Source organism: Myiozetetes cayanensis, unplaced genomic scaffold, assembly GCF_022539395.1.
Source record: "Myiozetetes cayanensis isolate MyiCay16 unplaced genomic scaffold, myiCay2020 scf10, whole genome shotgun sequence".
In the NCBI taxonomy this organism is placed as follows: Eukaryota; Metazoa; Chordata; class Aves; order Passeriformes; family Tyrannidae; genus Myiozetetes; species Myiozetetes cayanensis.
Window position 1 is genome coordinate 36,133,829 of NW_026086605.1, and position 25,358 is coordinate 36,159,186.

Genomic DNA, 25,358 nt, shown 5'->3' on the forward strand with positions numbered 1-25,358 from the left:
GGGCTGGGCTGCAACAAGTGCCACTCCTCCTTCTCCTTCTCCTTCTTCTCCTTCTCCTTCTCCTTCTCCTTCTCCTTCTCCTTCTCCTTCTCCTTCTCCTTCTCCTTCTCCTTCTCCTTCTCCTTCTCCTTCTCCTTCTCCTTCTCCTTCTCCTTCTCCTTCTCCTTCTCCTCTCCTGTGTGAGCCCCAGGGCAGGGACAGCCGGGAGAGGCTCCATGAGCAACTCAACTCCTTCCTCCCACCGACTTTGGGCAAGGGCTGGAGGGACAGGACACAAGGAATGGCTCCCACTGCCAGAGGGCAGGTTTGGTGGGATATTGGGAAGGAATCCTTCCCTGTGAGGGTGGGCAGGCCCTGGCACAGGTTGCCCAGAGAAGCTGTGGCTGCCCCTGGATCCCTGGAAGTGTCCAAGGCCAGGTTGGATCAAGCTGGGTTGCTGGAAGGTGTCCCTGCCCATGGGGGGTGGAACTGGGTGATCTTTGGGATCCCTCCCAACCCAAACCATTCTGTGAGTCTCTGTAACAACGTAACTGGAATATAACTATTTATTTTGTACCTGCTTATTCTTGCAACCATAACATTAAATTGAAAAAGAACTGATGGGAATTGTGGGATGGAAGAATTGGAGTGGGAAAAGCCCATCTCCTCTCCTCTTTTTGCTGGTTTGGAGTCTGTCCCTGTCACTCTGTCTCAGTCCCTGCTGACAGTAAATGTAATATCTGTGCTGTTCCCAGCAAAAATGGATCATTCACAGGGAGGTCTTTTATTAGAAAGCCTATCCATGGGGGAATGGGAGGACATGTCTATTTATATTATCCTCTGTTTTCTCTGATCATTAAATGCTTTGTAACTCCATCTCCAGCCTCCTCAAGTGGCATCATAAAATTAATTGGTTACCTCTGGAAAAAGGCAGGGCTGAGGCCCCGAGGCTTTGGAGCTGGGAGCACAAATGCAGTGGGAATGCACGAGGAATTTTGCTTTCCATCCCTGGGCAGGCCCTGAAAGAGTGAGCTCTGTGCTGGTGACAGACACACCACAGCACCCGAGGGCTGGCAGGGCACTGTGCTAAACACAGGTGACAGCACCTGCCACGGGGACACTCCTGGGGCTCCACCCCAGCCCTTCCCAGGCCCAGCTGACTCTGAAGAGAGCCCCAGTCCAGCTGGAGAGTGTGTTCCCTCTAGGATGTGCTTGGACATCCTGGCTTGGCAAGGAGGGAAGGGTCTGTGCCCTGGGAAACAGCTGCTGGTTTTCCCTCCTGGTGTGGAATTAAGATGGGTTATGGAAAATCCCCGGAGGGGAAGGCTTGGATTGGACATCACTTCTTGGGGTCAGGTCTCTGTTGAGGTGAGCTGTGCTGCAGGGAAGCGTCTGCTGGGAACAGGGAACATGCAACCCTCCCCACATCAACTGCCAGGCTATTTCTTGTGTGAGTAGCCTGAATTAATCATTAACCTAATCATTATTTCTTTGTTAAAAATGAGCATTTTTAATTGGATAATGAGGTGCCAGAGCGACTCATGGATTGCACATTTCCCGAGCTGGTGGAAAAGAAGGGAGCTTGAGGAAGGAGCAGTGCAGATGCTGTTAAAATGCCTCCATGGTGAACATTTTATTCTGATAAATTTGTAATTTATTTCCAGATGGCTTTTGAGCTTCTGGAACAGTTGCTGTGTGCTCTCATTTTCCCATTTTATATCCTTGTTTTCCAATTCCTGGGAGCCCCATGAGTGAGGCAGAGCCCTCTCTCTGGTTCCAGGTCTCCCAGCTCTGCTCTGGCAGCAAAGGAATGGGAGAGATTACTGGATTAGCACTGAGGATGGGAAGAAACGAATTTTTCCTGAAAATAGGAGGGCTTTGATCTCAGGAACCCAGAAAATATCAGGGAGGCATAGTTCCCATGCCAGTGCCAAAGTCCCTGACATCTCCATGGGATCACCCATCAGCACTGTAGCACGACTGTTCTGAAAACTGATGGTTTGCAGTTGAAAGAGGGCTTTGCCAGGCTGCTTTCCCAGGGTTTCCCGGGCCCTGACTCCAGCAGGCATTCCCAGTCCGGGCAGCTGCAGCACAAGAGTGCCGTGCATCGGGCTGGGGCATTTTCAGGTGGTGTTTCTCTGGGTGGTTGCTCTTTTTCCCCTCACACCCTCAGTGGTGTCCTGCCAGTCCTGCCCTCTTTAAAAAGCCCGGTTGTGCTTCGTGACACAACAGCAACCCCCGTGCGCCTCGTGCTTTGGTAATTTACGTCTGGATATAATGTGAGATCAAACCAAATCATCTGCTGCCCACCAGGGCTCTCCCAGTCCTGAGGCTGCTGTAGCACCAGTCTGGTGACCGTTCTCTTGCACTGCCTTCACATCATCTCCAGCTCTAATTAGAAACAGAGTCTGGTAATTAAATATTTCCCCAGTGTTTAATTAGATATTTGTCCGGTGCCTGTCAGCAAACTGTGAACCTGCTCTGACAGAACTCGTGTTTTCCCGCCCGGTCAGACGGGTTGGATCTCCCCAGGAAACCTTGGGGCGTTTGGAGCCTCCTGCTCTGGAGTGCGTGGCGATGGTTGGGTTCTGCAGGTGCAGTCGGGGTGGGGCTGTGCAGAGCAGGGTTATCTGCGGGCTGTGCTGGCAGGAGGGCTGTCCTGCAGCCTCACTATCCTCCTGTGCAGCCTGCAGATGAACAGGCAGAGGAAGCGGGAATGGCAAGGGCTGCTGGTCCCTCAGAAAGAACCTTCGTGTCCATCTTTGGGATCATGGAATCACAGATTGGTTTGGTTTGGCTTGGAAGGGATTTAAAGCTCATCTCCCCCAGGGTGCCAAGGCAGGAGCTGAATAGGCTGGTGCTTCCCCAAACCGCCAGCCCTCTTTCTTACTTCAGCCCCTCCCTGTTTGCTGATCCGGCGCTGTGTAACCTGCCCTGCCAGGTTTTCAGCCTCACCGAGGTTATTGAGTTACAGCCACAGCTTTGCAGGCCTGTGTTACATTCCAGATGGCTCCGTTTCTGATTAATCTCAGCAATTTTGCTGGTGTTGCTCCTCGCTGCTCTATTGCTGCTAAGTGATGCTTTTCTGGTGTTATGATTTTCTTTTTCATTAAAGATCCGTTTTGTAAAGTATTGCAGAAAAAACCTCCCTTTCCTCTTTCCACTCCGTGACTTTGTGGGCCAAGCCCTGACGTAGAAAATGCTCTGGAAATGCTCCCACTTGTTATTTATTGTTCCCCTCAACCCTGTGCCTGCCCAGCATCCTTTGGGATCCCTGCAGGAGTGACAAGGCCTTTGCTTTGTCCAGGGAAAGACACTCAGGAGCGGGCTCAGCAGATGGACCTCAGTTCAGCTGGTTGTGCCCAGCCAGGGCAGGAGCTGTGTCAGTTTATAACTCAATATTCTGGCAAGTCTTTGACATTTTTTCAATATCTTTCTTCCTGGAAAAGAATATTTCGGAGTTATCCTGCTTTTTAGAGCCAGTAGCAGTAAGAGAACATTCCTTGTGAAGTACTGAAGATTCTTTGCCATTTATTGGGAAAGTAAGGACGTGCCAGTGGAACTTTTAATTTCCTGTGCTCTTACCAAACCTCATCTCTCATTTGCTCCTCTGGATTTGTGAAAATGCAGCATTTTTAAGAACTGGGGGTAGTTTTTTAACTCAGAGCCAGGTGGAATTCACTGTTTCATCCACTGGGTGTGATGCATGTAAAGATGTATTGAATATTCAGGACCCTTTTGTGATAGAATTACAAACGATGACCCAACGTTGTAGCTCTCAGTTATATAGAAATTGTAAAGACAGGCCAAGAATATTTTCCTCTTGGAAACACCTTGTTCTTGTGAAATAACATCTACACCTGACTCACTGGTCCCTTTTACAACTTAACTAGTAGTGGATTGGAATATAAAAATAATGTGAGAGAAAGGCTAAAATTGTAAATACACCTATTTTTGATAATAGAACTGCTATATTTTAGATTGTCCATCTGTGGCAGAGTTTTACCTGTTCCTTTCCTTCCTCCTTTTGGCAATCAGAGGTGGTTTTAACCTCCTGGGGCTTGGCTCTAAAGCTTCTTCCTTCAGGGCTTTATCATCCTTGGATGGACCATCCCTGCTTTGCACTCTAAATCCTGTCTCAAAGCCTGGCCTACATTTCAGGTCAATATTTGTATTTTTCAGAGAAGAAAGGCAGGAGGAAATGAAAGAGAACTAAGGCAATCCTTTTAACTGTGGGGAATTGTGACCTTTTTAGGGCAGGGAATAAAATAAGGCAGGGCCAAGTTTTCCTGTCATCTCTGCAGGAGCCTGTGGGGGAACAGGGGGAGCCTTTCTCCTGTCATCCCTTGCCCAGGAGGCAGATCCATGGACAGGCAGCTGTGCCAGGAATGGAGCTCATGGTTACATCTGGAAAGTGCATTTTAAATCCCACTTGGACAAAAGCAGAGGAAAGAAGAACTTTCCTCTCACCTCTGCCAGTTGGGAACGGGAGCTGGGGGGATGCAGCTTCTCTGCATCCCTTTTGTCCCCTCCAGCCCCGACAGTTCAGTGAAAACCAATGTCAGTTCTCTGGGAATCTTGCTGGGAATGGGCAGTGTAGGGGCAAGCGCTGCCATGAGGTCTCCCTGGGTTTGGGGGATGGAGTGCCTGCTGTGTCCCTGTGCACATTGCCGTGGCTCCCTGGGTTTGGGGGATGGAGTGCCTGCTGTGTCCCTGTGCACATTGCCATGGCTCCCTGGGTTTGGGGGATGGAGTGCCTGCTGTGTCCCTGTGCACATTGCCATGGCTCCCTGGGTTTGGGGGATGGAGTGCCTGCTGTGTCCCTGTGCACATTCCCGTGGCTCCCAGGCTGTGCTGAGTGCCAGCTGATTCCAGCCCTGGAGCCTGGCTTTTCCCTCAGCAGCTCGAGCACCACTCGAGCTCTGTGTGGGAGCTCTTGTTGAGGACTGGAGTGGCCCTAATCCTGGAGAGGATGAACTTCCAGAGCACCTAAAGCACGACTTCACTCCTGAGCAGGAGCTGCCTCAGACAGCCAGGCTGAGATTCATCCCTTGACTCTGCCTCTGGATGAGACTCCAGTGCTGGACGCTCGAGCATCCTGCTCCTTCCAGCCTTGGCAGTGCACGCTTCCCATCTGAGCTGGGACATCAAGGTTCCCTGGCAGAGTCCTTCCCTCTAGGGCTGCCTCGGGGGGGCTCCATCTGCCCTCAGTCCATCTCTTCAGCCCTGCACTTTAATTTCAGGTGGCCCATGGAAGCAGCAGAAAGGTGGGAAAGCTCTTGGAATGGGTACAGTCCCATCAGAGCTCCAGCATCAGGAGAGGGTAAAACACCTCCCGTTTACAGATTAGTCAGACACAGGGATATTTCAGGGGTGTTTTTGATCACTGAGTGAGGCCTTGGCAGGGGCTGCCCAGGGAGGTTTGGAGTCCCCACCCCTGGAGGTGTCAAAGAGCCCCTGGGGCCGTGGCTGGTGTGGGATGGGCAGTGCTGGTTGATGGTTGCGCTGGGTGGGCTGGGAGGGCTTTCCCAGCCTCACCAGCCCTGGGATCCCGTGACTCCCTGGCCGCTGTGGGCGAGCTGGGTCACCTGCCCCGCTCCCTGCAGCCGCCTCGGCTCAGCACTCGAGCGCCAGGCTGGGCTCAGTCCGTCATTTTCCCTTTCCCAACGCGAAGTTCTGGGAGGAGGGAGCCGAGCAGCAGGAGGTGTTTGTCAGCGCGGATGATGTGTCGAGCGGTTTGACTCAGAGCCCGAGCGTTGACAAACAAACAGGGAACATCATCCCCGCCTGGCCGTGAGTCAGGACGTGCCCGCATTCCCGGTGACACGCGGCACCCCCGCGGGCACAGGGCCGGGAGACGCGGGAGATGGGAATGGACGAGCAGCGGCTCCGGCCGCAGCTGCAGTGATTGACGAGCTGTTGAGTGGCGGGAGCTGCAGCCTGCTGGGAATGCTCCAGAGGAGAGCTGTGCTGGGATTCTCGGCTCGCGGGGATGGAAAGGGGCTGTTTACCCTCCTGATGCTGTTTATCCCAAAACAGCCGTAAATAAGCGCTGCTTCGCTCAAGAAACAAACTCCAGCAGGAGCTGGAGCAGCAAAACGTGTCGTTGCTGTTGTAGTTGCAGCGATTATTGCTGCGGCTCAGGCTGGATGTGGCATTATCCCTGTTTGTTGTAGGCTCTTGGGGGCAGTGCCTTTCCCTGCCGTTGGAATTCAGGGGGACTGACACCGGAGTGCAGGGGATTTGTGGCTGGAATGATGGGAACACGCTGCCTTGCCGTCTGTCCTGTGCTCCCAAACGGCTTTAGAATTGCTCTGACAGTATTTGCAGTAAACCGGAGCTGTAAATGATGAGGACCATGAGACAAATTTAATTTAGTTGTGTTCACTTCCAGCCCAAACTTTCCGGGGGTTCTGTAGAAAGTAAAGGTGATATTTTTGCCAGGCTGAGGCTTTGCTGCCTCGATTTGCCCTCACTGTAGTAGGAAAGTGGATGTCTGAGAAAACACACGTTCAGGTTAGAGCTTTTATCCTTTGGGGGACGTTTGGGGCTTTCACAGCGTCTCTGACAATGTTTGAGCTGTTTCCTGGCACAGCATCAAGGGATTTTCTCCTCTCACCTGCTGGCAGGAGGCTGCTGTGATTAATTGCTTTGGAGCATCGTTTAATTGTACCCCCATTATTCTGAGCCCAAACTGGCTCTTTAGGATCACGGGGGGTTGGGAGGGCAGGGCCTGCTTGGCTGGGATTCCTTGGAAAAAGAGCCCAGAAATAGAATTTACATCTCAGACAGCTCGAGGCAGTTGTGCTAATTTTAAGTATTTTAAAATATCCGTCAGTTCATGAAGTTCAATGGCTTTTTTGCTGTCCTCACACACAGTGGCAGCTTTGGGGACTCTTCTGGTGCTTGTTATAAATGAAGATGGGAAAATGATGAGAATAAATGTGTTTGGGGAGAAAAAAAGAAGAAAACACTGTGTGAAACCTTCCCTATTTCGGAGCCATCCGAGATCCACATCCTGGGAACTCTTTGAATTGAGACTTCTCTTTTAAGGGGGACTCAGGTGGATTTTTGGGAAGGAGAGAGGGGTGTTGCAAAGGTGCTGGAAGTGTCCCCAGGTCCAGCAATAAATCTCTGCCACCACATTTTGTTGCCCATCTGAGTCAGCCAAAGTGCCAAGCTGGTTTGTGTTCCTGGTTATTCCATCCCCTTGGATGCAGAAGGAATTGTTGCTCACAGGATTGTGCTGCCAGGGGAGGGTTATTCCCAGCCCTTTTCCAAACCAGGACACACAGGGCTTTGGGCACTGCTCTGTTCTTCCTGCTGCAATATTTCAGTGCTTTGGGGGCTTTTCCTTTGGGGCCTTCCCACAGAATGAATTTTCCAGCTGTGGTTTGGAGCTGGAGCAGGAAGGATCCCCTGTCCCCGGGATCCACGGATAGCCACAAATTAATCCCCAAAGTAATTGCTTCCTTAATTCACTCCCAAGTGTTGCTTGGGTTACCCAAAGGCAAAATACTGCCTTCTTTTAATAAGAGCTTCTGATGATATTGGGGTGTTTATAAAAATGCAGAGGAGGGGAAAAGCTTTAAAAGCAATTACTGGGAAGGTTTTTGTTGCTATAACGACGAGATGCAGCTCTTGATGAGGCATCAGTTCCTTAATGTTGTTAAAAACTTTCATTGCCATGACAACAGGATACGGGGGTTTATTTTCAGTGACTGAGACTTTTGGCTTTTCTCTCCTGTTTTTTCAGGAGTGGCCTGTGTTGGTTTTTTGGAGTAGGAAATGTTCCCCATCCATGAACAGGCATCGGGAAGGGGTTGTTGGAGTCTCTGGGAATGGAGCTGCTGATCTCTGTGTCTTCCCTTGGATGTGAAATTTGGCTCTTAAGAACTACCAGGAACAGGGAAACTTCTGGGAGTCTTGGAGGGAAAAAAAAAAAGACATTTATCCTTAGGGATATTCTTTCAGCTGACAGGGTAGATTTAGGTGGGATATTGGGAAGGAATTGTTCCCTGTTTGTGCCCTTGTGCAGGGCTGGAGACACGAGCTTTTAAAGTTGATCCAGAGTGGAAAGCATGTGCTGTCCTCAGCAAACACAGGGGTGTTCTGGGGTTCCAGTTTCTTTACCTAATTCCAGGCACTTAAATATTTGCCTGATTTTCATACCATCTTAAGTCTCAGGTGCCCTGGGGTTTCTCTCTCTGAAACTCTGGAGAGCTAAAAATCAAGCTCCAGTGTTCAGTGGATGGTCAGGGCTCCATCTCCAGCCCTGCAAGCTTTGCCCTCAGAAAAAGCTGAGCACCAGCATTTCTAATCTTAAAATGAATCCTGTGGACGAGCCCAGCAAATGATACTTGTTATAGAAATCAGTCGCATTGAAATACAATAATTTATATTATCTAAGAACTTCCCCCTCGCAGCAGGGACTCCAAACTGCCACTGGATTCCTTGGAGTTGAGGCTGAGCATCCTGGGGATGTGCAGACCAACAGATCCCTTCCAGGCTGGACACAGCTTGGAGCAACCTGGGCTAGTGGGAGGTGTCCCTGCCCATGGCAGGGGGTGGATCTGGATGGGCTTTGTGGTCCCTCCCCACCCAACCCAGCCTGGGATTCTGGGATTCCCTCAGCTGTATTTTGCCTTGAATGAGAACAACCTCCACAGGTTCCCAGGCAGGGAATATCCAAGGTATTTGTGAGCTAATAATGAAGAATAAACAAGCTGTTGGAAGGCTGAGTGTGTAATCCACGTTATGACTTAATTATGCCACAGAGGCTTGCTGAGCTCATCTGCATTCCTGGGAAATTGGAGGAGGATGCAGCTTGTGGAGGAGAGGAAGGGCTGACGTGAGGATTGCAGACGTACACACTTCCCAAATGTGACAGGGTGGGGTGTTTGGGGAGCAATCATTACAATCTTAGGTTGGTTTGGGTTGGAAAGAACCTCAGTCATCCCATTCCACCCCGTGCCGTGGGCAGGGACACCTCCCTCTGTCCCAGGCTGCTCCAGCCTGGCCTCTTCCCCAGCTGAGGAAGGGAGAAGGGAACAGTGATTCTGTGCATTAAATGCTAAAAATGTGGGCTTGGCTCCCACCCTCCCACTGGGGAACCAAAGCACCGCTTGAACAAATCAAAGGCACTTTGGCCTCTTGCAGAATGACCCCTGGAAACAGCCTGGCTAAGGCAGTTCCACGGATTTTAACCTTCTCTTCCCGGCTTTCCCAAGAGCTCAACGAGGTTTTGGGAGTGGGTTTAAAGGCTTTAAGCAAAGTTTACCAGTGTGGTGATGGCTCCTGCTCATGGTCAGTGTGATTTATTAGAGGGAGGTCCTGTTTGGAGTGCAAACCACAGCTGATGAGGAGCTTTTGGAGGGCAGGAGAAGGGAACCAAAGAAGCCCCACAGCTCTGGCTGCTCCTTCCAGTCCACTGCTCCCACCTGGAATGTCTGGGAAAAGGGTTATGAAATGGTTTCCAGAGAAAGAGAGTGACAAAAGATGCAAATGACAGGGTTTGAAGCTAAAACCCAGGCTGGAATTACCTGCCAGCCTTGTCACCTCCGGCGTGCTCAGAAATGCTCGGGGAGTGTCGCTCAGTTCAACACTTCACTGTCACCTGCTCCTGAGGGAAGCAGGAGTTAATAAATGAGGGATAAACCAGAGTCTTACAAGTGGCAAAACAGTCCTACTCGGGTGTTTCAGTCTTTGTTTGCATCCTAAAGAGTGTTATTTGTTGCCAGTGTTCGTGAAGGAGCCGCCAGCCCGTGCTGAGCTTTGGGATCTCGGGTGCCAACCCCTCCAGTGAGGGATTTCTGTGGGACAGCCTGGCAGGGGGTGTTTTGTGTCCTGGCATTAAGGACTGTGGGACTTCCAGATTTCAGGCTTGATTACACCTGACAGAGCTTGATGTCAGTCCAAAACCAGCCTCAGTTCCTGGCCAGAATGAGCCATTTCAGACCCTGCAGAGACTGAGTGATTTTTGATTGATTCCCACATTATGTCATCGAATGCTCCGCTGGTGAAAAGCAGGGACACGACCCCAGAGTCCCTATCCCTGCTTTTACCAAGCTTTGCATCTCTGGCTGGATTCAGATCCGCTCAGGGAGAGCCGGTTTAGCTGCTGGCAGCGGAGCTGCAGGTGGATTTGTGAGAGTGGAGTGGTTCCCTCGAGCTGCTGTGCCACTCGTGGCACCCTCATCACCCACAGCCCAGGGAGGAGCTGCTGTGCCCTCACCTCGGCCCCCTGTGCTGCCAGAGAGGGGAGATGAGCAGGGAGGGGTCTGACACCCTGCAGTGTGCCAGCAATCAGAGTTCCTGCTGACACCTCCCATCACAGTCCCCTCCTGCCACATCCGTCCTCGCTTAGCACAGGGAAAACAGACTCGGATAAACCTGAGGATAAACCTGAGTGAGGGGAACTCGGACAAACCTCAGGGCAGCTTGGGGTAAACCTGGGACAGGCAGAGTTAGGAGAGGCCGAGGCAGGTGAGACCGTGCTGCCACACTTAGCGGAAGGTGGAAGCATTTTCCAGCCAAGTCAGAACGCTCTGGAGTGATGGGATGATGCTTCTGCAGGTCAGCAAAAGGGATTTTGGTTTGCTGTGTGCATGAACCAACAACCAGAAGTGCTGTGTGGCCTCCAACAACTCCTCTAAACACCTGGGAATCCCTGGTATTCCCAAGTGTCCCTTGCAGCAGGTGCTGAGAACCCCCGAGTTCATCTCAGGGAATCCAGGGGGGATTTCCTTTCTGGATCATTAATTTAATGGCTTGGAGAAAATGGCTTCTTGTGAATCCCAGGAAGCACAAGGAGAATGAAGCCCCAGTTCTGCCACCTCTGGGGGGCCTTCCAAGACCTGGGGGCTCAGGACAGGGGTGGGGAGGGAATGGTGGTGGGAGGAGAAGCTGGTGGTGATCCCTTCCCCTGGAGGAGCTGGCAGCTGTCCAGGCTATTTTTAAGGATTTCATCTTTGGCTTTTTTTGGCTGTGATCAGCACACTGAGGAGAGGGAGGAAGGATTTCCTGGAGAGGAGCTTCCTGCTGATGGCTCCCGGTTATCCTGTGGCAGCTGGATTGGGAGCCAGCTGTCTCCTTTGCCCTGAGCCAGCAGTCAGTGCATGGGGCTCATTCTTTTATCCACAGGGAGGGAGCTTTGCCAGTGGGTTGCACTCCCAGCACAGCTTTGCTTGGAGGTGCTTCCTCCCCGTCCCAGCCAGGGTGATCCCCATGGGAAGAACCAAATTCCAAGCAGATCAGAGGAAGGGGGATCCAATCCCTGTTATCTGCACACTCACCACAGAGTCTGGACACGGGCAGGGAGTAGTTCCTGGGAAAGACATTTTAAGTGTGCCCAGCAGTGCCAGGTTGGGACAGGGGGTGCTTTGGCTCCTCACAGTGTGGATGGGCAAATTAATTCTTCCCACAGCCAGGTTTTTGGGGGACTGCTGAGCCTGCAGTCCCTGCTTTGGCTGGAGTTCTGCATTTATCAAGGAGGCAGAGATTTGTTTGAAGAATTGTATCCCAAAATATGAATAGGATTCAGGGATGACCTTGTCACCCCTGATACCTCCACCTCCTGTGGGGTGGGGTCTTGTTTGGGTTTGGAATTTGTTTGACAGGTGAAGCCCCCCCAAAAGGCAGCCTTTGCAGAGGGCAGAGGCACATAACCCTGGATTCTGGGGTGGATGTGGCAGGCAGAGCACCCACCCAGCCCCTGCTCTGCACCCCTCTGTGCCCTCTGAGACAGCAAATCCATCAGGACACGCCTTCAGCACCCTGATAACACCACAGGGCTCCCACAGGATGGGACAAGTTTCCATCCAGGTAATGAGAGGGAAGAATCTGGGCATGGGTTATTTAACTGATGTGTGGGAAATGCTGCTCTTGGGAAATAAGGAAATCACTTAAAATGGGGAATTACTGTAAAGGTCTGTGAGGAAACTGCCTCTTTTTAATCACAGACAGAGGGGTTTTGTGTTGTTGGGGTTTCTTAGCTGGTTGATATTCCTAGTGCTCCACCAAGGCAGGGTTTAACTGCACTGGATTTCTCAAAATATTGTTGTTTGAGCTCACAGCTGAAGCTCTGGCTTTATTTGCAGATGGCAGCAGTGGGGGGTTTGTGTTATATCAAATGTTAGGATTATGTGCAGCATTCTGCTGGAAACAGGCATGTGGTGCAAGGGAGCATCTTCCCTTCTGCTGCTGGACCTGGCCAGGTTTGTGCTGACTGAACTTCATTAGGGAATGGTTTGGGCTGGAAGGGACCTTAAAGTGCCACCCCTGCCATGTCAGGGACACCTCCCACCAGCCCAGGCTGCTCCAAGCCCCATCCAGCCTGGCCTGGGACACTCCCAGGGATGCAGGGGCAGCCACAGCTGCTCTGGGCAGCCTGTGCCAGGGCCTGCCCACCCTCCCAGGGAACAATTCCTTCCCAATATCCAACCTAAATCTGCTTTATAGGTCAGAAACCTGAATGAATTTTGATTTTAATGGAGAAAAAAACATTTGGGTTTTTTTTTCTCTTCTACCAACCTCCCAGAGTGTGAATTAAGGTCTGGCACACAAAATAACATTTAGGGCTTGTAGAGAGAAGAGAGGAAAAGGCCAGGAGTAAAGGTGGCACTAGGAATTTCAGTAGCTGGCTTTGTCAGGAGAGTGTTTTCACTGCAGCCTCTGAAGGGTCCATGGCTTGTCCCTCTGGCCCTTTTCCTGGGGAAACAAATATCCCAGCTGGAAAAGGAGCCCCTTCCTGGAGCCTCTCGGTGGTTGTGCCCTGGCTTTGCTTTTCTCTCAGGGCTGTGCAAATCCTGGGATTATTTTCCTTTCCTGGTGTCCTGTCAGTGCTGCAGGGGGGACTGTGGGGTTCAGCTCTCACCAGTCGTTCAGTTCCAGAAGGATTTATTTCTCTGCTGCGCTTCATCTGGGGGGCAGGTGGCACAGGGCTGTGTGGGATGGGTGATGGAAATGAAAAACTGCACTTCTGCTTCTTCTGCTGCTCCTGTTTTTCTGTGCCTTCTTCTGCTCTTTCTACTGCTTTTTCTTCTGCTGCTGCTCCTTCTGTTCTGCTTTTTCTGCTCCTGCTGCTTCTTCTCCTGCTGCTTCTGCTTTTTCTGCTCCTTCTTCTACCTCTTCTTCTGCTCCTTCTGCCGCTGCTGCTGTTTCGGTTCTTCTGCTTTGCTGCTGCTTTTTCTGCTTCTCCTGCTGTTTCTTCTGCACCTTCTGCTTTTCCTGTGCCACATTCTCCTTATGCCTCTTCTGCTGCTTTTTCTGCTTCTTCCCTTTCTGCTCTTTTTTCTCTTTCTTGTTCTGTTTCTGCTGCTTTTTCTACTGCTTCTTATTCTCCTTTCCCTGCTGCTTCTGCTTTTTCTGCTTCTTCTTCTACTTCTGCCTCTTCTTCTGCTCCTTCTGTTGCTGTTTCTGGTTCTTTTGATTCTTCTGCTTTGCTCCTGCTTTTTCTTCTTCTCCTGCTGCTTTTTCTTCTGCTTCTGTTTTTTCTCCTGCTTCTGCCTCTTCTGCTTCTGATTTCTCTTCTGCTTCTTCTACTGCTTCTTTTTTTGTTTTCTCCTTCTTCTCTTCTTCTGCTTCTTCTGCTGCTGCTTTTTCTGCTTCTGCTGCTGCTGCTTCTCCTGTGTCTGCCTCTCCTTCTGCTTCTTCTGATTCTTCCACTTCTACTCCTTCTGCTTCTTCTCCTTGCCCTCCTGTATTCCAGGAGCCACTTTAATTAACCTTTTCCATCAGCAAGAAGCACCTGGCTGGAAAGGTGTCCCTGCTCCATCAGTTGTGCCCACTGAAGGCATATCTGGCGCCTTCCTCCCGGCAGTTACGGTGAATTAAAGTGTCCCGTGGTGCAGGATTACAAATGAGGGTGCCTGGCTGTGCAAATGCATTTCCTCTCGGCCCCTGCTGCTCTCTCTGCTCCAGTAAGCTGCAAGGTGGCCATGGCAAGTACTTCTGTAGCTTGAATTGTCAGGCAGCTCCTGGAGCTGCAAAGAGGCAGCCGTAAAACACCGGTTTGTTACTTTGGGAGCAGCTCTTGAAAAACTGGGTTTGGGTGTTTTCAGTATCGAGTTGTGTTGCAGAGCTCAGTGGGAGACACAATCCTGAGTGTCCCTGAGCTGTCTCACCCCTTTATGAAGTGCTTGTAAAGTGTTTATTAAGTGTCCAGACACCTCCTTTCATTGGGGATATTAATTTTCCTCGGGTTTGGGGCTCTTTTAGGCAAGGAGCCAGAACTGATGTGTCTCTCGTAAATGGGAGTATTTTATTTTCCTCCTTCCTCTCTCTTGGTGCTGCTCCTGTGATCTTGCCTCGGGAGCTGATGTGTGCCAGGCTGAGACATTTGGGTTGTTTTCTCCTTTTCCTTCCCCAAATAGTTGGAGACATTTTACCTCAACCCCTCTTGTGCTCAGTGCATTAAATCAGTTGTTTGAGCAACTTAATTCGAGGCTTCTGACCCGCATTAGACCCTTGTTGGCTTTCCATTCATCTCACATCACTCTCCATCTGGCTCAAAAAAGGACTTGGAAGGAGTTTCAGGGGCTTTCATCTTCTTCTTCCTTAACTATAAGGGACCATTTCAGCTTTCAGCCTTCAGTTCTGGAATAATTTGGATTTCTGGAGTAGTCTGTGAGCTCGTGTTCATACAAAGATTAATTAGAAACCCAGAAAACCCCCTGGCTACATTTCTGCAGCCAGGAGGAGCAAGAGGTGCCGTGGTAAAGGTTGTGTGAGGGGTGAGTTTGGAAAGAGCATGCTGGGACATTAAAGAGTGAGGTGAAGGTGGATTTTGGGGCAGATTTTGGTTCCTTGGCTCTTGTGGCAAGAAAAGTCCTGGGCTCCTGCGTGGTGTCTGCTCATTTAATCAGGTTATTGTCCTTAGCACGGGCCGGTGGGTGTTGTCAGAGCCTTTTAATGCTGTTAAACTGAGTATCTCTCGTGCAAAGGCAGGGTTATGGAGCCCCAGAATGGGCTGAAATAATTCCAGGTGCTCCCTGGAATTAGTTAAATGTGCTGTTCATCCTCATGTCGTCCATCAGCAGGATGGAACACGAGCAGCTGGCAATGGCTGCGCTCCCCCCGATGGCAAGGGGCACAGTAACGCTGCAGAACCAGCCCCCAGGTGGGAGAGTGTGTAAATTTGAGTGGAAATGGTGTGTATTGTCTGCCCAAAAGGCCCTCAGGGCACGAAGATGCTGCTGCTTCCTCGCCTGAAGGTGGATAAACAAACAATTGCTTGAATAAAATGGCCTAAAAGCAGAAGGGAGGTGACGAATTCCAGCTTGGGGGACAGGGGAATAATAAGTTTCAGGTTGGATAATGCTGCCAGCAAGTGCTTGAGCTGAGGATGATTCACCCAGTGATCCTTGAAAAAGCCTGGAAAGGCTTCACTGAGCACTAAGTGAAAACTTGGGGAGATGCTGAAAGTTTGTTTGCAGAGCCACGTGAACACTGCATTTAATCTGGAATAGTCTGGGCACTGATCTCTGGCTGCTCTCATTTCGAGGATTTAAGGCATCTCAATGTTAGGACTTCACCTCCTATGTGTGTATATATATGTGTATATATAAATGTGTGTATATATATGTGTTTATAGATATATATATATATATATATAACATAAACAGTGCTGCCCAGCTCTTCTGTAAATATTTTCACTGCAGCCTTTCCAGTTCCCCCCTCATTTCACTGCCTTCCAGGGATGCAGGAGCAGCTCAGAGCTGACCCCAGGGCTGACCTTCAGCCACTGGGTCCAAAGGAAGAACAGGAGCAAAGCAGCCAAAACTTTGTCCCTCAGCAGGCTGGGACACGATGGCAGGAACGGAAATGAGGAGGATTTAACCCTGGCCAGGTTCAATAATGAACAATTTTCAAAGGCAGCCCAGAGAAAACTTCTCTTTGGAAGAACTTGGGTTTGGAAAAGCATTTTGAAATTCGTTTATTTGCTTTAATCAGGGATTTGGATGTGGAGAGGGGTGCAAGGAATTCACTGGAATGATTGATTGAAGTAATTTCAGTCACCTTGGCAGCAGAAATTAAGTCTTAACCATGACAAGCACTTCAGACCTAACCTGGAATGGTAATATCTCCACCCCAGCCAGCTCTGACCCCTGGAACCCTGACTCCTTTGCTTGGGCTCTCGCTGCTCTTCCCTGTCTTTCCAGCAGTATTTTACTTTGTTTTCAGTCCTTGAACCACCCCCCTTTCATTTGGAGGTTCAGAGCCAGGTAAATCTGTTTCTTGAACATGCAATTCAAGTGTCCTGCCGACTTGCAGAGCATCATCCAATACCCTCAGCTGGAGAGCTCCTAAAGTTGCACACAGAGACCATACAGAGCTCCCCAGCCTGGGCATCCCTGTCCAATAAAGAGAACCCCCAGCTATGGCATCTTAGCATGAAAAATGTAGAAGAGGCAATGAAGTTTAATTGTAGGTCAGCCCAGCCGAGCTGCTCGGATTGCAGGGTGATATTTGATGGTATTGGGTGACAGAGTTCCCTGCACAGACAGACGTGGACACTTCTCTTTCCAGGGTTTTATTTCTCCTGCTCCTTTATGGCTGCAGTTCCTGCAGCCAGGGAATAGGATAGTCTCAGAAAATGAAGCTTCCCAGAAGATCTGGGGTTGGATCAGAAAATCTCTGTGTCCCCTCTGTCTGCCTCTGCTCTCACTCAGTTCTTCACGGTGGGGATGACTTTGTGTTACACATCCCAGAGACGTGTTTTTCATCTCAGGGCACTCTGAAATGTATAACTTCCAAGTCTTTAATAGCATCAAATCTCAGAGATTCCTTCTGTTCCTGCAGTAACCCTCTAACACACTGACAGAGGGTTTTAAGCACAACAGGAGATGATGCTCACGCTTGATTATAAGGATCTTCCTGACATTTAAATCTCTACCCTGATTAGCCGTTATTAAAGCATCTGTTTATCATTAGGGCAGGATAAATGTGAGTGTAAAGTACGAGCAGTGATTGGAATTAACACACAACTGTATTGTCTGCACTTCTCCTGAGCTGCCTGGAGAAAAGGAGGCTCAAGGGGGACCTTCTGGCTCTGCAATCCCTGACAGGAGGGGGGAGCCGGGGGGGGGGTCGGGCTCTGCTCCCAGGGAACAGGGACAGGAGGAGAGGGAACGGCCTCAGGCTGTGCCAGGGGAGGCTCAGGTTGGACATCAGCAGGAATTTGTTGCTGGAAGGGGTGGTCAGGCCCTGGCAGGGGCTGCCCAGGGAGGTTTGGAGTGCCCAGCCCTGGAGGTGTCCCAGGCAGGCACTCAGTGCTCTGGGCTGGGGGACAAGGGGGGCATCGGGCACCCATCCAAGGGGGATCCATGGGCTGGGAGGGCTTTCCCAACCTCAGGGATCCCAGGATTCTGTGGAAGCACCCACTGTACAAGATCATATTTTCCTGCTCTCAGGGAATTCCCCAGGACATCACTGAGGTTTCTGTGACGTGACCTCAGCCAGGACAGCAGGAGCTCAGCCTGTTCAGCGACTCCCGACACACCAGGCTGAAGAATAACAATAATTTCTCCTATCTCTGTTCAGATTGAGCTCAGCTGAACATCAGCCCCCTTATTTTATAGGATGCAGTTAAAAGCCCCATAACAATAGAGATCCTATTCATATTAATTGTCCTTTCCACTCAGAAGAGAGTGAAAAACTAAATCTTTACATAATTCTCCAAATACCAAAGGTTATTATTTCCCTATCAGTTTGATTTTAAAACTAGAAATGGTTCTCAAAAAGAAGTTTCTGCCTTGAAAACAAGAAGAGACTGTGATGGTCTCCCTTAGTTCTGCTGTGCAATTCCAGAGGGAATATTTGAATTTGCACTTTGAAGGTTTTTCCACCCTGCAAATGCAGTTAGGGATAAAAGCTCATTAACCAGGAGGTTTGGGAACTTAAGGAGCAGCAAATCAAAGCAAATCCATTGCTTGGATTTTATCAGTGAGAATATTTGTAAATATTTTGCTGAAAGTCTGTTTGCTCATTCCTGTAATGAAATGGGGAGAAGGGGATGGAATTTATTGCAATTACTGTCTGAAAAAAATTGAATTAATGCAAATGTGGAGGTCTTGAGAACAGTTCTGTTTAATTAAACTGTTTCTCTAAGGAGAAACTGTTATAAGCTGTATTTGTAGTTCATGCAAATATCTCAGATGAAAATCTGGACCATTTACATGGAAGTGTTGGAATTTAGCAGAGACAAACTGAGGCTGGGGAAGAAACATCTCCAAACCTCCCAAATGGGGTGTTGGTTAATTATCAGGGTAAAACAGGGCTTGGTTGTGGAAATGTCCAGGTTCTGGAAATTTCCTTGAGACCAGGGAAGAATTTGTGCTCTCCTTTGGGGGTGGGATGAATCCTTACTTGATTTTGCTGGATAATGCCCTAAAAACATCCTGAAATGTGGGTTGGAGTGTGTCCCACATCTGTGCTGCCCCTCCATGTCCCTGCTTGGTGTGTCCCAGTCCCTCTCCCTCCTTGGTGTGTCCCAGTCCCTGTCCCTCCTCGGTGTGTCCCAGTCCATGTCCCTGCTTGGTGTGTCCCTCAGTGTGTCCCAGTCCTGCCGGTGTGTCCCTCCTCGGTGTGTCCCTCCTCGGTGTGTCCCAGTCTGTGTCCCTCGGTGTGTCCCAGTCCGTGTCCCTCCTGTTCCCAGCAGGATTTGCCAGCTCCTGCGCTCTTTGCTAATCCCCTTTCCCTTGTTTGTTTTCTCTTTCAGCTCTGGTAAATGTGAAACTCTGGGCTATTGACCGGCAATGTTTCCAAACAATAATGATGAGGACTGGCCTCATCAAGCACACCGAGTACATGGAATTTTTGAAAAGGTATGACACTCGTTTCTTTATCCCAAAATCCAGTGCAACTCCCATCCTCATCTTTTGCCTTGTTTTTCTTTCTGAGTGCAGTGTCTGGTTTGTTTCCTTCTCATGTTTTCTATTATTATTGTTGTTGTTGTTATTGTTATTTGCTTAAAGCTGGGGGGCCTTGCTGTGGTTTAGTTTCATTCCTCTTGTGAGTTATTGGGTGGTCAAGAGTCCTAGAGCCAAGGTGGAAGAGAAAAGCTCTACTGTGAGTCATTCCAGACTCTCCTTGTGTAAGAAAACACCCACTTTTAGAAAAACAATGGTGGGAGATGGTGGGGGGGTTGAAAATTAGGGGAATGAAGCCTTGGAGAGGATCAGGAATGAACAGTCCCAGTTGTTTAGAGAGCTGGGGGGGTCCCTGTTGAGTTTTCCACAGGGGCTCTGGGCACCTGTGCCTATCTCAAGCTCAGCTTCATTCCCATTTGGTGCATTTCTAGAGGTGTTCTCCTCCTAACTGTCCTTCAGGAAGAACAGGATGACTCCTGAAAACAAGAGGCATGTCACTGCTTGACTTTATTTGCAGTTTTCTGTGGGGGAGTGTTGGAGGTGCTTTCTTTCCTATATTGAGACATGAATAACAATGCTCATTGAAGAAATAAGTGCAACAGAAACAGAGGTTTAAATGGTGCCTGTCCACAGGAAAGTCAGAGGGGTTGGGCAGCATCATTGCCTGCTGATATTGGTCTAATAATTACCCTTTTTAATCATGTCCTGAGTCACAACAACAATGATCGTTGTCTCCCATGACACGCATGGACAAAGCACAGCAGAAAATGTCTGGGGTGGCACAGGGATATTCAGTTGTTTATTCTCATTTGTCCTGCTGAGAAGAGGAGCAGCAGGAACATCCCCCCAGCACAGGCTCACCCTTTATGCCCAGTATTTCCCTTTGAGGGCCAGAAGAAAACCATGAACCCCTAAAGAGTGCAGGCCAGGTGGACATTCCTGGGCTGGGAAGGCTGGCTGCTGGATTGCTCCAAGCTGCAGTGGTTCCTACTAAAACTCGGGATAGCTCTTGTGACTCACCTGCAGCGACTCTGCTGGGGTCAGGAGCAAGGGAATATCCTCTTTTTCATGGTCTGTGTGGGGAACCAGGCTGAGGATGCCTTCCTTGATCCTTGGTGTGATCAAAAGACAGCCTAATTCCCCAGCAGCACCTCCTTCAAGCAGGAGCTGGAAAACCAGGCAGGTTTTTTCTTGATCCCTGTGTCTGTGCTGTGAGACAAATCACAGCAATGATTCCCTTTGAAACACAAATTTGTGGGAGCTCATTATGTGGCTAAATCAGTGTCAGCCCGAGGTGGTTCACGGTGCAGCCACCAGTAAAAAGGGAAATAAAATATTGTGCTGTAGGTTGGGCGACTCCGTGTGCTACAGGGCTGGTTTTGCTGAATTTATCTTTAGTTCTTCCCCAATTAGTGCTTTTTGTCTGTAATTCAATATGTTTGTCCTTACACAAGCAAGGAAGAGCATCATTGTCACAGCACTGGAATGAGTCCCTTCTCCAGCCAGCCCTAAAAATAACTCCATTTAAGCAAAATCAGAATATTTCAGTCAAGGAAATAGCAGTTTACCAAATAAATTTGTCCAAGAAATAAAAGATGGCAAAAAGGCTTGTGCTGTGGCAACAATTTCCTGCTGAATCATGGAAGTTTAAATAACAGGATGCCTTGAAAGAGTGAATATTGCTTTCTTTTATAAAAAAAGCTTCCTGAATGTTCAGTTAGAAGAGGCTGCAGGTTCCAGTCCGTGGTGTAAATGATTCCTTTGCAGAATGAGCTGGATCAGGAGAACAGACAGTGGGTACTGGGGGTCCCCTCGGAGGCAGGACCGAGCTGTGGAAGTGGATGCTGAGGGAAGTTCCCACACAGACACCACTTTACCTTCAGGGGTCTTGTTGGTCCGAGCTTTAGCTTCCTGTCAAAGGCTTGGATCTGGGTGAGGAAGCAAAAGGAGGAGAGAGTTTGGAAAAAGAGAGTTAAGGGTTGCTGTGACTGTCACACTGAGACAGCTTCAGGGGACTAAATCTGCAGCGTGGGGTTTGGCTCCGTGAATGCAGCATCTGTGGGACACTGGGGTGTGGGCAAGGGGAACAGCAAAGGAGGGAAGGGCTGTTGTTTCTGTAAGGCAAAGAATTCCATCTGCACTGAGTGCCCAGTGAAATGTAAGGACACGTGTGCTGGCTCAAACCAGGAGCCCATCCACACCGAGCTCCTTTTCAGCCCAGGACGTTGCTGGGACCGTCCCTACTGGAATGGGGGTGCTGCCCAAGAATTTGAAGGCCAAGAGCATCGTCCTGAAAGATGTTCCCAACAGGGGGTGCTCATCACCCACCTTTGGGGTGTCCAGATTTCCCAAGGCAGCCACAGGATCAAAAACTCACAGGCTGGTTTGGCTTGGAAGGGACCTTAAGGATGGAGAGATGGACAAGGCCACTGGGTTTCTGTGGGGATGATTCAGGGGTGGCTTTATGTGAGAAGCTGAGCGTGAGGGTGCAGGGGTGATGGTTCCCAGGTGTGTCATCCCTGCGTGCGGGGGCTGTGCCATTGCAGTCCCCCTGCCCGGACAGACCCGGGCAGCTCTGGGGGCACAGGGTGCTGTGTGCAGGTGCTGTGTGTTGTGCACACGTGACTGTGAGCTGGGCTGTGCTGGGCACACCCGAGGGCAGCTCTGAGGGCTGGCTGGCAGCAGGAGGCGGCTCAGCCTCTCCACGGTGCCCGGGCAGGCGCTGGAGCAGAACTGAAATGATGCTCCACGGCACCAAACTGTCGATTTTCTACTGCCCTTTAACAAGAAAAACAGTCTTTCTCATTTCACAGTGGGAGAGGGCCGGGTTCAGGTTTTTCTGGAGGAAGTTTGTGTAATGAATTGTTTCGGTGTCTGGTGCCTGTAATCCCTTGAGGATGCTGTTGTGCACAGGGAGGGCTCTGGGAAGGGGCTGGGACAGACATTTCTCAGTAATACAAGTTTAATGTTGGCCAAGGGTGTTTTAATCAAAGGAAAACTCTTAGTGGAGGCAGGGAAAAGACTTATTGCTGCATTATCTAATGCAGCACAGAGGAAAGGGAGAAGGGAAAAGAGGGCAAAAGTGTCGGGTAGCTCTTGGTTCAGAGTGTGGTGAAGGAGGAGGAATCATTGCTTTGGTCCTGGTGTCAGCTGGGTTTGAAATGGGGTTAATACAAATGGGAATAAACAATATCTCATTTTAACACTGCTGATTCATAAAATCATAGAATGGTTTGAGTTGGAAGAGACCTCAGAGCTCACCCAGTGCCACCCCTGCCGTGGGCAGGGACACCTCCCACCAGCCCAGGCTGCTCCAAGCCCCGTCCACCCCGGCCTTGGACACTCCCAGGGATCCAGGGGCAGCCACAGCTTCTCTGGGCACCCTGTGCCAGGGCCTGCCCACCCTCAGTGTTGAACAGCCAGTCTGAACCCCCCTCTGGGCACAGACCCACCCCCTGAAGGGGCAGTCGAGGTGTCTCCAGGGGATTTGCTGTATTTGCTCCTTCTGTAGATCTGCAGTTTGGCAGCAAATGAACTCAGATAGGTCAGAGACAGGGACTTTGCTCCCAGCTTCTGTCCATGGAGGGGGTCCCTCCATCAGGCAGTTTCAGCTCCCTGACAGGAGGAGGGAGCTGGGGGGTTTGGGCTCTGCTCCCAGGGAACAGGGACAGGAGGAGAGGGAACGGCCTCAGGCTGTGCCAGGGGAGGCTCAGGTTGGACATCAGCAGGAATTTCTGCCTGGAAAGGGTGGTCAGGCCCTGGTAGGGGCTGCCCAGGGAGGTTTGGAGTGCCCAGCCCTGGAGGTGTCCCAGGCAGGCACTCAGTGCTCTGGGCTGGGGGCAAGGGGGGCATCGGGCACAGGGGGGACTGGGTGACCTTTTCCAACCTCAGTGATCCTGGGACTCTGTGATTCCATTGGCAGCATTTTCACCCTACAGTGACTCTGCCAGTGAGGAAAAACACCTTCAGAGACTGTCTTGTGGTCTCAAGAGGCACAAGGTCTGATCTGGGTTTAGGTTGCTGCCTTCTCCTTATGTATTAATCTGATAATTATGGTTCTACTGTTCTGTTCTGACGTTCTGGTTCTCCTGATAAACTGGAAAGGTGAGGTGATGTCAGGAGTTAAATCTTGGACTGTTTCTCTTGGTTTTTAGCCTTTAAAAATAACAATGGTTATTTTTACTTTATATTGTTTGATTTCCAGATCCCTGTTGTTTTTTTTTAAGGGATGAGTCTTGTCTTTTCTGAGACATGACTTAAGATGTTTGTGTTTTCTGCAGCAGCAAAGGAATCGAGCTCTTCACAGCTCAATGCAGAACATTAGGCATAACTGCAGATTTATTAAGGTGTTAGGGTTTGTTTGAAGTCGTTCCTCCTTACCAAATTATCATTTTGGATTGAAATATTACGGGGCTGTTGGTGGCTGGATATTGAGAGAAGATTGTTTTCTGTTGCTTGCTAAAATGCAGTGAAGATTGGAGTGATTGGGGTGAAAGATTAGAGCTTTACACTGCAGATATAAAGTAGATGGAATTAGATACGCTGATCACATCATAGTGGGATTTAAAATGTAGGGCTGTGGAAAGGCAGCGGGGCCTGGATCACTGCCCTCTGGGGTGGCTGCACTGAGGCTCTCCTGAAGGGATGAGCTGAGCCCAGGATAACTGGGCAAGGCTTGTTTGGTGTTACTTTGCAGTGGTGATACATCAGCTCTGCTAAAGGGCCAGGTCAGTCCTTCCCACCCTTGGGGTGGCACAGTAGGGAGGAACTGGGTGCTGGGTGTTGGGGCATTAAAGGGGGTGAACTGTGGTGCAAACAATGAGACAATACTGATAGAACACAGCCAGGACTGTGCTGTCACCCCTGTGTCTCCAGGGTGGCTCCAGCTGGTCCCAGCTTGTCGTGCCTGCTTTCCCCAGGACGCCTGAGTCGGTCTGGTTGAACGGTTCAGAGACCTTCAGCTCCCTCTGAGCGACCAGATTGGATTATCCATCAGTAATGGAGTGGAAATCAAAACAGAAACACAGCAGATTTAGGAGGGAATGTTACACCTGAGCGCTCTCAGTCTCAACAAGGGATGCTCACCTTAAGCAAGGTCAACAGAATAGATCCAGCTCTGTTCCTTAACCTTCTTTTTGAGGGATAAGTTTCCCCAGACCCATTGAACTCTCCTTCCTCGGGGCCCCAGAGCTGTTTTTGGAGCCCTTGGTTATGGTTGTGCAGCCACAGATAGTCACAGGCATTTCAGAGCCCATCCTGGTTCCCACGTTCCTCATAAAAAGCCATTTATCCCCCAATCCAACGTGTTCCTGTGCCAGACAGTCCCTATTCTTGTGTGTGTTTTCATGCTCAAATAACAAAAAGATCCCTCCCAAAGCACCTGACAACCCCCTGTCCCCAGAGCAATCCTGGCAGTGCTCAGGAGAAGGATTTCAGCAGGGCCAGGTGTCTGCTTGAAAGAGTTTTGCTCTTCGGTCAGGCAGAGAGAGATGGACCTTCTCAGTGGCATGAGGATTATTGGCTCTAATATTATTGTTTTTCTAACAGTGAGTAACCCGAGTGTTTCGTACAGGCTGAGGTTTGGCTTCTGTATCTTCCCCACCCCTTCTAGGACATTCCTGAATCTCACTGCAGTGCCTTTGGTTGCATACTGTTGGAATTCCACGGAAGGGAAGTGCTCCTGCCAGTGCTCATGGAAATGCTGGGTCTGCCAGGCCTTTGGGTTGTGTTTGCTGGGGTTTCTTCTCCTTGCAAAACTCTTCATTGCCTCGGACAACCAGCTGAGGTCTCTGGTACAACATCAGGAGAATTCCTGCTGGGCTCCAAGGCAACCATGCTAAATACATTCAAGTACGTGTCATGGGAGGGAGAGGAAGTCATGGAAAAAGGGCCTTTTTATCCCCAGCTGGTGGAAGAGTTTGAGTACAGACTAATTACTAGAAGGATGTTTAGACTTTGTGTTTGAAAACTGTGGATCCAAACTGTCTTTGGAGCCTAATGAAGCTCTCGAGTTTGCCTGGAAATCACGAGGCCGGGAGAAGTGTTCTGGAAAACCATTCATTTGATGAACAAATGCAGCTTCAGGGCTGAGTGATTTGTTGAGGGAACATTTTAGAAATAACCAGAGCGATGTCGGATCCCTCACACCCTGGAAGGGCTGCGAGGGGGAGCAGTGGGTGGGGTTTGCTCTGGGTGCAGAAGGGCTGTTGACACCGTGCCTGCAGCGCTGTCACTTGGCAGCTGAGGAGGGGTGGAGGGACACACAGATTGTTGGATGGGTTGGGGATCAGCAGGGCCTGGAGACAGGGAATTAATGGCTTTGTTGTTTAACTGGTGCCAGTGGGAAGCGGAGGGTGGGGGGGTTGATGCTGGGGCAGATGCTCCATTTCTCCTCTGGGCTGGGGGACCAGGGGGGATCCAAGGGCTGGGAGGGCTTTTCCAACCTCAGTGATCCTGGGATTCCACTGACAGGCTGGATGGTGGGACAGGGTCATCCTCAGCAAATGTGCA

General features: G+C 50.1%; 1 protein-coding gene across 2 annotated transcripts in view; it reads left to right on the forward strand.

The window, feature by feature from the left end:
* Positions 1 to 25,358, forward strand: part of PRKG1 (protein kinase cGMP-dependent 1) — a 276,153-nt gene that overhangs the window by 151,057 nt on the left and 99,738 nt on the right. For both annotated transcript variants that reach the window (XM_050305505.1, XM_050305504.1), the window contains exon 4: positions 18,698 to 18,803. In XM_050305505.1, the coding sequence (XP_050161462.1) occupies positions 18,698 to 18,803 (106 nt within the window). The remainder of the gene's footprint in view (positions 1 to 18,697; positions 18,804 to 25,358) is intronic.